The 17,081-nt window shown below is 38.3% G+C and overlaps 2 protein-coding genes across 2 annotated transcripts; one reads left to right on the forward strand and one right to left on the reverse strand.

Annotated features, from left to right (window-relative positions):
- Positions 1–3,008: 3,008 nt before the first annotated feature.
- Positions 3,009–3,830, forward strand: LOC105056961 (uncharacterized). The gene is made up of 2 exons (XM_010939357.3): positions 3,009–3,238; positions 3,316–3,830. Exons 1-2 carry the CDS (start codon positions 3,114–3,116, stop codon positions 3,611–3,613), a joined length of 423 nt encoding a protein of 140 aa, XP_010937659.1. The 5' UTR covers positions 3,009–3,113; the 3' UTR covers positions 3,614–3,830.
- Positions 3,831–4,676: 846 nt separating this feature from the next.
- LOC105056960 (ubiquitin-conjugating enzyme E2 7) lies at positions 4,677–15,997 on the reverse strand. Its single transcript, XM_010939355.3, is given in 7 exon segments — positions 4,677–4,999; positions 8,156–8,233; positions 10,053–10,153; positions 10,252–10,349; positions 11,226–11,328; positions 11,457–11,591; positions 11,594–15,997. Coding segments are annotated over 7 exon segments (666 nt in total). The 5' UTR covers positions 11,667–15,997; the 3' UTR covers positions 4,677–4,921.
- Positions 15,998–17,081: the final 1,084 nt, after the last annotated feature.

A 17,081-nucleotide genomic window follows, 5' to 3' on the forward strand; every position in this document is an offset into this window, starting at 1 on the left:
CTACGGGAAGTGGAACAGGATCATGGTTGTTATCGTGATCTGCGAAGGGAAGCGGATCTGTTGATCGAGGCTCGATAGTGGTCGGAGTTCGGCCTTTGTAGGAGTCCGGGAGGAGTCCCCCTTTCGGTCGAGGTCGTGGATGGAGTCCGGCTCCAGTAGCTGATACTGAGGTCGGAGCTTGGCTCCCGTAGGAGTCCGGGTGGAACCTGGCTCCCGTAGGGATCCGGATGGAGCCGTCCTGCTGTCAATGGTGGAGCCCGGCTCCCGTAGGAGTCCGGGCGAAGCTGTTCTGTCGTCGATGAAGGAGCCCGGCTCCCGTAGGAGTCTGGGCGAAGCCGTTCTGCTATCGATGGTGGAGCCCGGCTCCCGTAGGAGTCCGGGCGAAGCTGTTCTGTCGTCGATGATGGAGCCCGGCTCCCGTAGGAGTCCGGGCGGAGCCGTTCTGCTGTCGATGGTGGAGCTCGGCTCCCGTAGGAGTCCGGGCGAAGCTGTTCTGCTGTCGATGATGGAGCCCGGCTCCCGTAGGAGTCCGGGCGAAGCCGTTTTGCTGTCGATGGTGGAGCCCGGTTCCCGTAGGAGTCCGGGCGAAGCTGCTCTGCTGTCGATTTCGACCGTGGGTATTTTATACCCAACAGTCACTATCTTCATCTTCATCATTATTACTGTCCTCATCAAGCTATTCTTCTTCAGCCTCATTCTCATCTGACTCAAAATCTTGATTATTAGAATTTATTCCAGTGCTGACATAATTATCATCCCCTATTTGAGTGTCGTATCCTGTACTTACTGCTACTTCTACCATAGGAGAAGTCATCATAGGAGAAATTACTATAAGACTTTAAATAATTAGATAATTAAGGCCAACAGTATTAGAATGTTGTTCTGCAAACATGACATCAACACCAAAGGTTCGCACCATAGGACTTATGAAAGGCGAAGAAGGTCCAAGAGTATTGCCCTCTTAGGTTAAAAGCCTACTAAAATACCCAAACCTCGGTACTATCATTTGAGTAGTATTTTTAGTAAAGAATACATCTTTCTTTTCAATATATAATTCAATATATCGATATTTTAAAAATTTTAAAAAAAATATCAATATTTTTTAGACATCTTCATCATTATTAATTGAAACTAAGATATACTTACTCTGCATTAACTATCTCGATAAATTAAAAGATCTCTATCTCAATTTGATTTCATATTTTTCTCTATCTATAAGAATACCACTGTATAAAGGGTCTAATAATTTTTGACGTGATAATGATGAAGACGGCCAAACCATCCAACTCGCAGGCTGACTGTACTGTATGCTATTTTTGTCATATTTTATTATGTCATCATAATACAATAGTATACGAATCTGAGCACTGATCATTTTCTCAAAAAATTCTATGACAATATCAAAATCAAAATATTTAGTATTAATAATTATTTTAATACAATAGCTTACATAATAAATATATCCTATCATCAACTAATAGGTATAGATAGGTCTTATTCCATTCAGAAATTATATTAATTCTATAGGTAATTACAATAATCAAATGATACACAATAGGGATCGAAAAAAATTTCGACAGTATTTCTCCTTAGTTCTTCCCATACGGCTGAAGATGTATGAAAAGAACTAAAGAAAAATGCTATACGAAATTTCTCTCGAACCCTCTGCATATCGTTTGATTACTATAATTATCTAGAGAATTAATTATAATTTTCAAACTGTCTAAACTGGATAGTCAATTGATCAATATACATAATTCTCTTATCCGTACAAAAATATATAAATGTATGGATGGCGTAGAATACGTACATTAATCAAAAGATGGGTTTATGATTCTATATAATGTAATATATTTAAAATTTTTAAATCAACCACCTATCAAAGTCTCGAATAGCATTATAAACGAGCTGGGCTGGGCTGGAAACTGCCCCTAACCGAGCCCGATGCAAATACATTAGCTGAAAGGAGAAGAAAGAAAGAGATGATAGAAAGAGCCAGGGGGGAGAGAGAGAGAAGGAAAAGGGGTGGGGGGAGTAGGGGGAGGGGGCGTCGACTGGAAAGAGAGGGCCAGGGCGAGGGGGAGAGAGAAGGAAGAGGGACGAGGGGTGGGTGGGAGGGGAGGGGGCAGAGAGAGAGAGAAGGAAGAGAGGGCCGAGGTGGGGGGAGGGGAGCAAGGAGAGAGAGAGAAGGAAGAGGTGCTGGAGGGGGGCGGGCGGCCGGGGGTGGGGGGAAGAGAGGAAGAAGGGGAGGGGGAGAGAGAAGGAAGAGAGGGCCGTGGGAGGAAGAGGAGAGAGGGGGAGGGCACAGCGGCTTACCGATGGCAGGGCGTCGGATAGAAGGGAGTCGGCGTCGGCAGAGTCATTGGGAAGAAGGAGGCACAGGTAGGATCGGATATTTTATATATATATATATATATAATGACTTGAAAACGTCATTCTGAATGGTATTTTCAAAAGCACCATTCAGAATGACGTTTTTGAAAGCGCTATTTTGAATGGCATTTTCAAAAGTACCATTATCAATGGTATTTTCAAAAACATCGTTCTAAATGATGTTTTCTGCATTTTTTTTTATTCTACTAGGCTATGGAGGGGCTGCTGAGTAGGTCAAAAAATATCATTTTGAATGATATTTTTTTCTATAAAAATATTATTTCAAATAATATTTATTTTTTTTACATTAGTTTGATAAATAAATTTAAATCTATATTAATTTGATAAAAAAAAATTTAAAAAATATTTAGTGTGGTAAAACACTTCCTACAATACCTGCACAAAGAGACCACCTTGGAGTTGCACTGAATAGAGTAGCTTGCTTGTACCTTGAGAACCCCATCAACCAACTCCGAGCAAAGCCAAAAGGAAGCCCGCTCCTTCAGCAGACGTGGAGGCTAGAGGGACGACATAGCATGCATATCCGCCACCTCCCTCTTGTTCCTTGTCCCATTCGTCCCTCACTCGCTGAAACCTAGCCGTGCGCCTTCCATATATAAGAAAGCTTCTCACCCGGTACTTGCATGGATATCCCCTCTCATCCTCAACCGACCGGCAGCCAAAAAAAGAGACGGTGAAAAAGATATATAAGAGCAAGTGAGTGGGCGAGAAATTGGCATATGGCTCCAAATCCAAGCCCAGCCTTTGCCTACACCGTCGTCTACGTCAAAGACGTCGCCAAATCGGTGGCCTTCTACTCCAACGCCTTCGGCTACAGCGTCCGTCGCCTCGACGAGTCCCACAAGTCCGTCCACCCCTCCCTTAATTCTACTCTCTTCTGTTCTAAAAATTATATTCTAATGGTGGTGCAATTGGTTTTAGATGGGGCGAGTTGGATAGCGGGCAGACGACGATCGCCTTCACGCCGGTGCACCAGAGGGAGACCGATGGCTTGACGGGAGAGGTCCAGACTCCGGCCGGGGGATGGGAGAGGGGCCCCGTGGAAGTGTCCTTCGCTTATGCCGACGTAGATGCGGCCTACAGGAGGGCTGTGGAGAACGGAGCCATTCCGGTGAACCCGCCCGAAGACAAAGTTTGGGGGCAGAAGGTCGGCTACGTTCGGGACATCGACGGCATCGTCGTGCGCCTGGGAAGCTTTGTGGTGGAGCCGCGTCCATAAATAACATCTCTCATTGAGCCCACCACCGCTTTATATTCCCTAATAATTACGTCATGCAAATAGAATGTTATGGATTACCCAAAAAAAAAAAAAAAAAGAAATGTTATGACCTTTGAGGTCACAACTAATGGAGACTCGCTGGCGTTCCATTCACGAGTAATTTGTGAGGATATTAAATAAGCTTTGAGTACTAATTAAATTGCACCATTTTCTTTTTCTTTTTTCTTTTTAGTAAAGATCCTATGAGATTTATACTTTCTGCTTTGGTGGTTTGCCCATCAACCATCTTGGGAGAAAAGGTTTGAACAAGCAATTTGCAGCAGTACAAGTCCTACTTACAAACGTACTTATCCGTATGATCATTATGATCTTAGGGATTCTAAAGCAATACGTAATATACCATAGAGCCATTTAGGTCTAGGAGTTGGACTGCTCCGGTCCTTGAACAATCTCGGACGACCCTGCGCTTCGACATCCGTATCTGGTACATAATTTACGCAAGCTAAGTTGCAATCCCCGTATACAAATTGAGGCCGACTGCGGGAGTCCAAGTTCAAATCACAGAGAGGTCCATCAGTTGGAACTTCTGTCTGATACGTACCACCACCGGCCGGCTGACAAGGCATTAAGCGCATGAAGGAGAATTCCGATCTAGATTTAGTTCCAACGTTCTGAAAAAAATGAGTAGGAAAATCTAGCAATGGCCGTTTAAAATGGGTAAATCCCACAAGCGAAAGGGATAATGATAAAACTAAGAAATTCACGGAGGAAAAATAATGGTACGCACAAGTACGAGGAGGAAGCAATCATATTTGATGTACCAAGCATCTACACTTCAGAAATGAAACGATGTGCGACCATGAATGCATACTTGCATTCTTAAGAAAAACATTAAATTTAACGATGAACCGCATTTCTTGACCCTAACAACGTCATCAAGAGCACAAATTTTCTAATCGACTACTAAAACAGGGTTGGCTTCATAAATGGGGAAAATATTCTTGATAAATAAAAGGAAACGATGAAACCAGAAACTTAACGAGTGAAACCAGGCTTTGAAATATGACAAAATATAGAGACACCCAGGTTGCGTTAAAAAAGTTGAAAACATCCGTATCACGCTGTTTCTTATGACGCAAACGAGTTGGGGACAATGACAATGACGAACACTACAAGTGACCCAACAAAAGATAATGATGCTCTTTTACCTAGCATATCAACGACCCTTTCCATAGATATAGTTTTTCAGCAAAACAGGTCTGAAGCTGTTGCTCGCGAAGATCTCCACGAGGCCAGCTTTTAAAGCTCTCAAAGCATTTCCTGTGATCGTCTAACGATGCGACTGACCTTTTTCTTGAATTCGTCCCTTCTTTCTCTCCATTCCTTCTGCAGTTGGCAATTAGAAGAGATTTGTGTCAAAGCAAAGTTCTCTTCAAAACTCACCAATTGTGCTGACCCAAAAATTGAACATAGAAAACAAGGATAATCACGATCCATGTCGTCAAGAATTCTTTAATTGGAGCCATCAAGAAATGGTCACGTAAAAAATAGATATTGCAAAGATATCTAATGCATACCCTACCAACTTATTGTGAGGTATTCTAATCAAAGAAGAGCTGAATACATGGATTAAATAATGTGCAGGCACACATTGTTACTTGCGCTTCAGAGGATTTATTTTTTCTTTTTTCCAGAATATAGGAGATATTTGATGATTAATCTCACATTGGTGCCGAAGACCAAATGGAGTCATCACTCTTTGGTCAATCTCATAAAAGGTTATATGCCCTTAATAGTCCATTTATACACCTTGTCAACAAATTTAGTCCTTCTCGTATATATAGCTAACAGGGATATTGGGTAGATAAGGACTGATAGGAACAACAACACAAGAAAAACGTATATTGGCTGTCTATACAGCAAGACATCAGGAAGAATCCAAGGCAGACCGGAATGACATGTAAGACTTCATAAACCTTTTAGCTGCTTTAACCGTTCTTATTTCAATAGAAGGTAACAAATTGTCAACTCATTCACTTTTCCCGGCCTTCCCAAAAAGGTTTAAAAATATACTTCTTCATATAATGTCGAAAATCAGAAAAATTTGACAAGCAACTCACTAGGATGTAGTTTACTCCAGTCTACTTTAAAATTTGATACTGCTGGATCACAACTACAAATTGATTGTAGTCTAATTGCCCGTGTGTTGTCTTATGACCTATATTACTGCTTGCTCAATATATTGTTCTGGCTGAAATATCTTAAATAACCTTTTTGTCATCAAATTCCGAATGATGTCTCAAAATCTTGGATAGAAAGCAAACGAATATATTTGATCCTAGTGCTTTCTTACCATATATTGGACAAAGCACCATCTGGACATCCGTTGTCTTGGAACTCTCACCTCATCAGATTACAATCTCTATTCACCAAAACTAAAAAATTCAGGATTTCATCTGGTTACACTTCGTTCAGCGAACTAGACTCCAGAGAGCCACAATTTCCCTTTGTGCAACCTCTTCCTCCAACTTTCATCCATCTCAAATCTTTCCAGAGAATTTGGCCCTCCACTTGCAACCTAATGAAGTACATAGCACCATATTGCCATTCCCTCCCTCATCCAGATCACTCCCTCTTGAACTGCTAACCAATTCTGTTATCAAAGTACCTTATTTTCAACAAATCCATTTTCCTTCACATCTTTGAATTCCAAATCCTCTACTACACCCCCAAAGACCTCCCTCTAAACCACAATGATGGACCAAGTTTTCTCTCCATTATGAGCACCAAACAATCATTTCTTTGATTCTTAGCCCAACATTCCCAGTTATAATCTCCAACTCGAGATGTTTTAAATAAGTGCTGAAGCTCTGAAGATTGGCATCCATGACCCTTTATTGTACACTAACCAAAATAGAATTAGTCCAAGATGGGCTATTCTCTCTGAGGGCAATAAAGAAGTAAATTCCAGAACCCAACCTTGCTGAAAATACACCGATCAGTCTGCTGGTTCTCATAAAATGTCAAATAATTGGCTAAGCCCACCTAATATTCATCACAATCTTCAAAAAATATTTTAATTTTTATACTTCATAAGAATGTTAGGATAACACTTGTGAAGACAGGGACAAAGTTCTCTACAAAAAGAAGAAGAAGAAAAAAGAAGAAGATGGACAAGCTTGAAAATGGGACAAGGGAATCCCTATGCCCTCATATATCCTGCTATAGCTTCATCTGTTTCAAGTCATACCGGAGGATTTATAGTGTGTACTTAAAAACCATCATCATATCTAGCACTGCACATGTTAAGAATATAACACATCTAAAAGCTAAGGAATTGTATTAACATCCCAATAAATTAAATCAGCAACATAAAACATGATAAAGCATACCCCCAGTTCATACATCAAATATATAGAATGAACACCCTTCCCCTGCCGAATATCAAGAACCACTGTGTGTGTGTGTGTGTGTGTGTGTGTGTGTGTGTGTGATAGAGAGAGAGAGAGAAGAGTTGAGAAGACAACTCTATATTTCTCTTCAGACGCACATGAGCTATAGCCTAGGTAATTACAGATTCTTTCCTTGGCCTAGTCACAGATATGCAATTCCTAGAGTGTAGCATCCACTAATTTATGAGGACCAAATTAATATCTGCTATATGGTTGAATCCCTAAATCCTAGCACAAAAAAGGTTTGCTCAATTTGAGAGATATATTTTCAAAGATTTGAGAGATTTAAATTGTTTCCACTCAAAATAAATAAGTTACTTCGATATATTTAAGAATATAATGTAGATGCACTTGATAATACCAACATCTTCACAGTTAATACTCTCACTTATTTATTCAGATCCAACTCAAATTTCAAGATCCTAATAGTAGGTTTCTCACAAAAGAATGAAGAACATAGACACTCAAGGATATTTTTTAAAGAAAACACATCATATTAAAATTAGAACCTTACAAGTCAACTGACTAAGAAAACTACAACCATTCGTTTTACAAAAATCCACAGTAAAAGAATCCACCTAAAGAAAACATATAATTTTTCCTGATATATTCAATGTGCATAAAGATATAATAACCTGTATCTTTTATACTGCCGCATATACTTCAACTTTATTCCTTTCTTTTTTAGTCTAAATTGGCTTCCCCTAAAGTTCCTAGTTCCTCAAGTAAATTTGTTGAGAGATAATTTCATAGAAGATAAAAGAAAATCAAGTTGAAGATAAACAGTGAAAGCAGTGGTACAACATTTCTTTTACTTAGAGCAGCTTCAATATTTGCAGGTGATTCATCATTGGGGCTTGAAAGCATGGAAATGATACTTAAAACTATTCTCTCAACCTGCAAACCTGTATCTTTTATTACTGCCGCATATACTTCAACTTTATTCCTTTCTTTTTTAGTCTAAATTGGCTTCCCCTAAAGTTCCTAGTTCCTCAAGTAAATTTGTTGAGAGATAATTTCATAGAAGATAAAAGAAAATCAAGTTGCAGATAAACAGTGAAAGCAGTGGTACAACATTTCTTTTACTTACAGCAGCTTCAATATTTGCAGGTGATTCATCATTGGGGCTTGAAAGCATCGAAATGATACTTAAAACTATACTCTCAACCTGCAAACCAATACATGTTCATTACAATTTGCTCTCAACAAAAATCCTACAATTATATTAATTGTAAAGGCAACATGAATTTCCATGCAGAGTATACAGGATTGAACTTTGAAACTTCCATCTTGAGCTCTTTACCTGACAACTAAGTAATACCATCAAATGATACATAAATATAATGCTCTCAACCTGCATATTTTGAACTAAACCAAATAAAAATCGTAAAAGTAACATGAAAATTCTCAACCAGAGGCCATCAAATATTTGCTTAACAAGGTCCAATAGTGGTTCATACTGTGCTTTCAATTCAAATGGCTGTGATTCCGTCCTACCAGCAAAATATATGAGCTTGAGTGTGAAAACAAATAAAGAAAGCCTTAAACTTGAAATTCAGAATTTTGGCTTACAAGAACATGTTTCTGTAGAATCTATAGCATCAACAGGAATCCCATGGTCTGTAGCAAGCATGGGGGATCTTCCACAAAACATAGGCTTTCACACAGACTGTAAATTGAAGGCCTTTGTTTCCCATCTCGGAATGAAGAGTACCAAAACAACCAACAATTCTTCAAATTCTGTTATGTTTCCGTAACTCTCCATTTGACTGTTCGAAACATATGTTGTATGTAGATTCATGACTAGTTTAGTTATTTCACCCTTTTTATGTGAATGAGGAACTTTGATTGATTAATACGAAGATAATTTTTTAGAAGAAAGAAAAGTTTCACAATAATCTTCATGTGAAGGATCCAATTTAAAAAATTTAAATTTTGTTCTCAAAAGCGAAAAGTTTGAAGAGCTCACCTTCCAAAAATATATTTACATCACTTATAAGAAGCAATGAAGTGCCCGGACAAGGTAATATGACACTGAGAAAAAAAAAGAAGGGAAAAAACACTCTTAAAAAAAAAGGACCCCTGGCGACTCCTAGTAAAACTGTTACTTTCTGCATCATGGGAGAATTACTTGCATCCATAAACACTCAGAGCATTCTACATTAAAAACAGATATATGTTTCATATTTTTCAGTCCAAGCACAAAGAAAGATAATCTCACTCCTCAACAAATTGAAAAGAACAAAGCAACTAGATTGAGGAAAAAGAGAGAGAAACAAAAAGCACCAAAAAAGAGAACAATATTCACTTTCCAAATTGGAAAACTTGCTCCTTTAGCAAGCACTGTTCTGGATTTACACATCAATAAGTCTTTCGTGTTCACTATTACAGAAGAAACTGATATATCCCTAGAAAGTCCCCAATCAAGATAGTCAAACCAAACCACCACCTAGGTGATTCATGCAAACAGATAAAAATATGTCCTCATGACAAACATTACTAATGACGAAATGACTTATAAAAGAATCAAGATATTGACAAAACACTAATGCCAAATTGCAACCAAATTGAATTTAACATCTAATTGGCTCCTGTATTATGTATATGAGATGGAACAATAGGATAAAATCATTGAGAGCAATGCTTCCCAACACACACAGTAATGAGCAGAACTGTAGTTTATCATGACAATCATCAAAACACCTATCATAAAGTGAATTCCTAGTTGGTCATGTGTTTCTCACAGCAAACACTTTTAAGGATGTTGTAGATTGTGCAAAATCATCAAGAACCATCAATCGTATTTGATGAAGTTTAACATTCAATGGCTAACTTTCGAATTTCGTGCAGTAGGCAAAGCATATTTTATCTGGGAAAATATTTGTTAAAAAGTACTCATGATACTCATGATAAGAGATGAAACTATGAAAAGAGTAAATTAACTCGAAAAGCAAGAAAAGAGAGAGAACATAATATCAAGAACATACTGTGTGGACAGGCGACCAACGCTCACTTGCAAGCTCATAGCCATTAGGGTCTTCCCCAGGAGCATGAAGAATTGAAATGCAAACTCGACCATCCGGATATACTGAGAGATAAGTCCCGATCAATTAATTTTCAAACATTGCTTTTTCATAATAAATATAACCTGGACATAAAACACTTAGACAAGCATATGTAACTGACCATTTGGATGCCACATCTCTGATATAAATCTAACTGTAGGGGGGCTGTTAGGATAATTTGATGGAAAGCTCATGATAGCATTGAAATAACCTCCTTCACTACAACACAAGGATTGGCCAATCAAGATCACTGAAAAGAAAATGGTGAAATCTATAATAATCTCACAAAAGTTGGAAGATACAAGCATTCTGTATGCAAATAACTATAAAGGCACATAATTTTTGTTGGACCATGTGTCTAAAACAGCACATCAGGAAATGCTAACAAATTGAGGGTAACATGGACAATTTAACAAATATAATACCATGATTTAGTAATTTCTGAAAAAGATTCTAAATAACCATCTTCTGAGTACAAGATCTCAGTTAAAGATATGAACATAAAAGCAGATGTTAATAATTTAATATTGAAATTTGACACTTCTGATTTTGTAGCTTTTGCATGATCCTGAACCAATGACCGCAATTAATAATTAACATGAGCATAAATTGCAAAATATGAATGCCAAATTTAGTGAATCATAAACAATTCTCCAACATATACCAAGAAATGGGAAAGTTTCCGGTAAATTCAAGAAAATAAGATACTTCAAGCACTAGAACCACAAAAATCTCCCATACAAATAAAGTACGACGATGCACACAAATGGATTTAAGGAGAATAACGAATCTCAATTCAAGAAAATAAGATACTTCAAGCACTAGAACCACAAAAATCTCCCATACAAATAAAGTACGACGATGCACACAAATGGATTTAAGGAGAATAACGAATCTCAATAAAGAAAGCAGCCTTTAAGGGAAGAAACATTTTCCCTCGTATTTGCACGATTAAACCATGTAAACTCCAATCAATCACATAAAAACCCGAGCAGACAAGAAGGGATTCCAGTATCGAAGCCCAAGATACCACGAACCACAGAGAATGAAAAAAAAACCATTTCAAAACCGAAAAAAGCCAACAAATTTACTCACTAGAGTGTGTCCGGAGGGCCGATGATGGTGACGCTCCACTCAAAGATGTTATTATCGTCGACGAGGCCAGCGGAGAAGCCGTCCACCGGATTCTTGCTGAGATCTGGGCCAAAGACAAAAAAAAAAAAAAAAGATATTTAGCGACCATCGATCCGCTTCCGGAGGCCGTGATTCAAGAAATCAGTGGAAGAACCGAGAAAGAACGCAACAAAGGAGATCGAATCCCCATACCTCTGAGTTGTTTGTGGAGGAGTAAGCTTGCCTGGCTCGTCGAGGCCATGAAAGGAGGAAGGACGGCGGAGCAAAGCTTCCTCTCGGGACCGGAAGGGCGTGGAGGAGTCGAAAAGAAAATGGCTTTGAAGCGGATGCACTCGGGGGCTGTAAAAAGAGACTGTGGAGCTCGGCCGAGTGAAGGAGGCGGCGAGGGATCAAGAAAGGCATATATTACATTTGATCTCTTCTAATTTTAATGTTTTCATGGGGCTGCAAATGTAGTCGGTAAATTTTGCCGACAATGTCGCCGATTCATGGCCATTCAAGTACGTAAATATTATTGAACCCCCAGTGTAGCTTATTTCACTTGCGGGATATGGATTGCCGATATTAGTTTAAACCAAGCAATAGCTTCCATGGATTGCAACTTTGACATTCACGTCCCTATACATCTAACACCTCATTATATCTGGTATTTAATGCCAACTCCTAAACTTGCTTCGTTAAGCAAAGCTCTTCTTGATTCAGTCCTTGTCTTCAATATTGGAGAAGGCAATATATTTTCTTGCAACAATAGTAATTTATTTTTAACTTCAAAAATAATGCAAATTTTTGATCAAACTGGAACTGCAACAGCTATGCTCTCTCATGTGCAATTGCTCATTGAACTGAACTTGCTATCTGCAAATTATGAGGATAGCTTTCATGGAACACATTATTTGGCTAAGAAGTTTTAATCGAGATCTTTATTTTTTTAAAAGCAATCTAGAAGTTGAGGTTCCTGATTGTTTTTACTGATAGAAGTGCAGGCAATTAACTGCATTTTCTAAGAAGACATTGTATTCAACTAGTTTGAATAGGTATTTATATGAGCATATTCATATTATTCTAATCACTACATTTGCTTGCAGCACAATAAATTAGTCACAGCAGGAGCAGGAATCCCCAAATCCAGCATCAATTGGCTTAAAAGTCAAGTTAGCAGTAAAAAAAGTCTTTTATGTTATAGATCAAGGTGATATGGTACCAATTTCAAATTGATGTAATATGTTGATCCTTTAAACAGTTGGATTTCACATACCAATATTTGTTTGCATACATCATTCAAGCATACTATGTGTTAGCTGCATGCAAAATTAAGTTGAGAATTGTAATTGACCTTGGTCCAACGTAGAACAATTTAAACCCATCTAATAAATACTTGAAATAGTAATATTGAGCTTTAAGTCCAAGTAAGTAGGTCTAGAGGCTTTCTTCTGTGGATGGGTGAAATTATTCTGATAGTTAAACTGTGTGTTTAAATTGAAAGAGCTTCTTTATGTTTAATTGCGAAGGAGTTAGGGGGTATTCAAAAAAAGAGTCAGTAAATATTAGGTTGTTCGTGTTTCTTAACGAGGACAAGGAGTCATTATCCCTCTCAGCAGTGCCGAAATCTGGGCAGCTAGCTCTGTCTTTGGTAGGACAAAACTTAGCAGCTCAGTTCTCTTGGGTTGAGAAGATGCAGAAGATGATGACAGCAATCAAAAAGCTACCATTCTAAATTTATAGCTTTGCAATTGTTAGCTTCGAACCTTAAGCTATTCCAATAAGATGGCTGCAGCGCATTCTCAAACAAATTCTTATGACATGTAATTTTAACTATAATTTTGTGGCATTAACTAACATGTTTTTTCTATTCATGAGATTGGTTTTTAGATTTTATGCACCATCAGTTAGCTTCTTGCATTAAAACGCAGGCCATGTTCTTTTTCAAGAATTAAGGGTGTGTTACTTTGTCATGAAAGGTCCAATATTTGAGGTTGTTAACTTGTGAAATCATGTTTCTTCATTTCCATTCATAAGATGTACTTTTTAATGTCTGCCTGCCTTTGTTGAATAAAAAGGGTTATATTTAATCATTCCAACTAAATGAAAATCTATCTTAGTTAGATTATTAATTTTTACACAAAATAAATCAATATTTAAAGCAAGAAGTTCAAGATTGCCTTTCACATGTAGTACAGAGCTTCATCATATCTTCCTACCAAAATTGCACGGTCTTATTTTTTTATATAGAACTAAGATATAAAAGCTATCACTCTGGTTTTTCAAACTGGATGACCCTTGAAACTATATTTTATTTCATGTTAGACATAATTGAATATTTTATGTCAATCTTCCTCTCCACATGCATTTTCATGGACATCTTTAATAAACATAGGTTGACATATAAGGAGTCTTCACATCGAATCCTGATCTCAAACAAGAATAGGCGTCCATGGTAAAAGATGCAGAGAATTTAGTCTACCTTTGGCTTTTGGGACCACTAAATTTGCCCGCTGTTGCTTGGAATTCCATGTTCAGAGGAGGTTCTGGACCATCTCGTGGCCATGCTTATGGGCTTAAGCTTGTAAACCAGCGAAACCGAGTCCCCCAAGTCCAGCAACCCTTCCATCAGACTTGCATACAGGGAAAACTTTCAGTAACTTGAGTTGGACTAAAAACATAAACTACAAAAAAACCAAAATATGCTCAAAAAATGAATGCTGAAAAATACAAAACAGAGGTTTAAAAACAGAAGAATATAGATACCATTTTTAAATCAATTCCATCATAAGTTTGATAAATGATCAGAATTTGAAAAATCTGTTACAACGCTAGCAGAAGGAAAGAGAAGCAGAAGAAATCATCAGGAAAAAAAAACTTTCTGTGTACTGATATCATAGACTTCAAACAAGCCAAGTCAAAATATGAAAATGTAATCTCTATTTAAGTGCTTTCAGGCTTCAGTCCTGTCACAGTTCTACCTTAGATAAATCAATCACTTTCATTTAAAGATGTCAAGATAACATACTTTGTGAATTTTACTAAAGCTTAATATATTCTCTTCTTAATGTGCAAGTATAAACAGTAATGAGGAGAGTATAAGATGTCAGAGATAGTTGGAGACATTATGAGTGCTAAGAAATCATTGACTAAGACTTATTAGGGAAAGATTCAAGTGCAAAGTGAGGAACACATCTTTTCTTCATAAGGCACATGCATTTTTTACACATGCTACGATGTTTCAGCTGAGACCATGCACCCCATTTGTTCTTAATAAACACCTTAATTTGAGAAAGGCACCAGCAGGATTTGCTTGAGGCCCTCTCTACAAATCAGCAATGATAAGCAAGCAACCTCGATAGTCAACAAGGCAGAGGGATGTAACATTTCATATGTTATGTCAGAGATACCTCAGAATGCTATATAAGTTGAACCACATCAGCAATTACATGAAGTTTCCAGATACTAATGCACTACTGAATCTAGATAGCATAATGCTACCAGGAGAGCGCAATCCAGCAGGAAAATAGATAATTATGCACAAACCTGGCAATGGATTCACCCCAGCTTGCCTATCTAAATGGCCTGTCTCTGGTTGTATTCTTTCCTAATGAAGACAGAAGAGCAGCCATAACATAAAAATTACAGTGGCAGCAGATATAATTGCACATGAATCAAAGGATATGGTAGAAAATTTTAGACCAAGTTTTACCCTAAAAAGTGGGAAAACGGATTCAGGTTAGTTACCAAAATATATTGTAAACTTATGCCCTTCATTTTCTTTGTTTCAAAAACAAATCAAATTTGCTAAGAACTCAGTGTAAACCTGATTGCCTGCATATCTCTCCTGTATTGCCTTGATCTTTGGCTGAATTTTTTTTTTTTTTTTTTTAAAAGGTTGTCATAATAGTTATTTGCATGACAATAACTTGTTACAGTTTGAGAAGTGGGATGTAATGACAAACAAGTTTGTAAAGGTAAACAACAACGTATATATAAGTAAATTACCAGAAGAAACATAATAGGATTGACCTTTGCAGGTGATACGCATTGCATTAAAGGTCTTCTTATCATGCTTAGCTAAAACAAGCATTGGCAAAATTAGCAAAAAGCTAGTACATCAAGAAGATCACCACTTGCACTCAGGATACCACTTTTTTTCCTTCCCCAATAGTTTACGATATAACAGATAAGATGTGTAGAAACTAACAAAGAAGCAATGAATAACCATTCCAATTTACATGAGTATAGCGGTATGATTATTCACATGTTTCTTTGTCAATGGAAATGTTGCCACCTTAACAATAACAGTGAGCAAGATGATTGCAAAACCAAAAGCATATGGCACATGTACTGCTGTAAGGCCATCTTTTAGCACCTGGAACAAGCAAATGTATCATATTAGCTTTTTATTTGATGCTACATATACATATCAGTAATTTATCCTGCATATCTTCACTGCTCTCTGATGGACCAATAATCTGATCTAACGTTAGTGTTGTGAACATGATGCTACAATGGAAAAGCCAGAGAACGCACGAGAATGCAGTTGTAGGTCAAACCTTCTATTACAACATGAGCAATGACTAGCATGTTTAGAACGTGTGGCATACCTTCACAACCACGAAGCTTTCATCCAGTCGATTAACATAATTTCCTCTAAGAACATAGTTAATACAAACATAATCAAATGCACGAACAAATACAAAGTATGTTCCATAAATGAGCAATTATCATCACATGGATACAAATGGAACTGTCAAAGCACCTGTGAACACACTTGGAGCAGTTGAGAATGAACAGTTACACTAATGAATCCTTCTCTGATCAAACATAGAATCACAGACACATGAATGCATGCACGGAATCAGTGAGAACTAACGAATAACTATAAAAAGTAATCATGCTATGATACAAAAGCCCCTGCTTTTCTAACGTACATCCACTAAGAGAGCCAAGATGAACTGGTAGTAATGGTGCTTATGTCTACAACTATCCATAGCTCATCCTTCCAATATCAACTAAAAACACCCAAAACAATTGATAATTCAACATACCATGATGCCCATGGGAGCGCTAGAATATGGTAAGACCTACATTTGATTTCTAGCAAACTGAAAAAATAGTAAAATTCTTTCCACGGAAAAAATAATAAAATTCCTTCTTCCCACGAAGTTGGAAGTCTTGGAAGCAACAGATTTTTCAAGAAATCTCAAAATTCTCAGAATTTCCAAAGAGAAAAGAGAATGAGATACCTTAAGAACTACTTCCATGGCGTCCGAGATGAACCCGAACCATACCCCGTTCTTCTGAGCCGTCTTGGTAGCATCAGCTCCCGTGGAAGAAGGATCAGCAGCCACGGCCGCATCGGCGAGCATTTACAGGAGACCCTCCACTCGGGAAACAATCCCAGGGAAATCGACGAAGGAATCGAGGCCGTCGGGAGGCGGAATCTCCTGGAAGCTCAGCTCGACGCTGGTGTCTAGCCGCCGAGGCCTGTCGAGGGGGAGCACGGGACGGCCATGGCGGGGGAGGGGAGGGGAGGGGAGGTAGGGGCGAGGGAGGAAAGAGAAGGAATAGGAGAATATAGTTTTGGCCATGATTAGGGCTTCGGTGGATCGGAGAGGTTAGGGATTCACAAGGGTGGGAAAGGGATGAGGGAGGGAGGGAGGGAGGGAGGAGGCACGGGGATTTGTTCTTACCGTTATCCGTCCGTTTTGTGTTTTGATTTTTCTGAAGCAGGGCAATGAAGGCACATGCTGTCGTCTCGGTGTGAATCCGCTACAAGTTTCGGACATTCCGTCGATTATGAAAGACCATCACCGAGTCGACTCCTGG

Source organism: Elaeis guineensis, chromosome 14 (genome assembly GCF_000442705.2).
Source record: "Elaeis guineensis isolate ETL-2024a chromosome 14, EG11, whole genome shotgun sequence".
Taxonomy (NCBI): domain Eukaryota; kingdom Viridiplantae; phylum Streptophyta; class Magnoliopsida; order Arecales; family Arecaceae; genus Elaeis; species Elaeis guineensis.

Coding starts and splice junctions, on each gene's coding strand:
- LOC105056961 (XM_010939357.3), top strand. CDS start 3,114: ATGGCTCCAAATCCAAGCCCAGCCTTTGCCTACACCGTCGTCTACGTC. Junction 3,239..3,315: donor CGCCTCGACGAGTCCCACAA/GTCCGTCCACCC, acceptor AATTGGTTTTAG/ATGGGGCGAGTTGGATAGCG.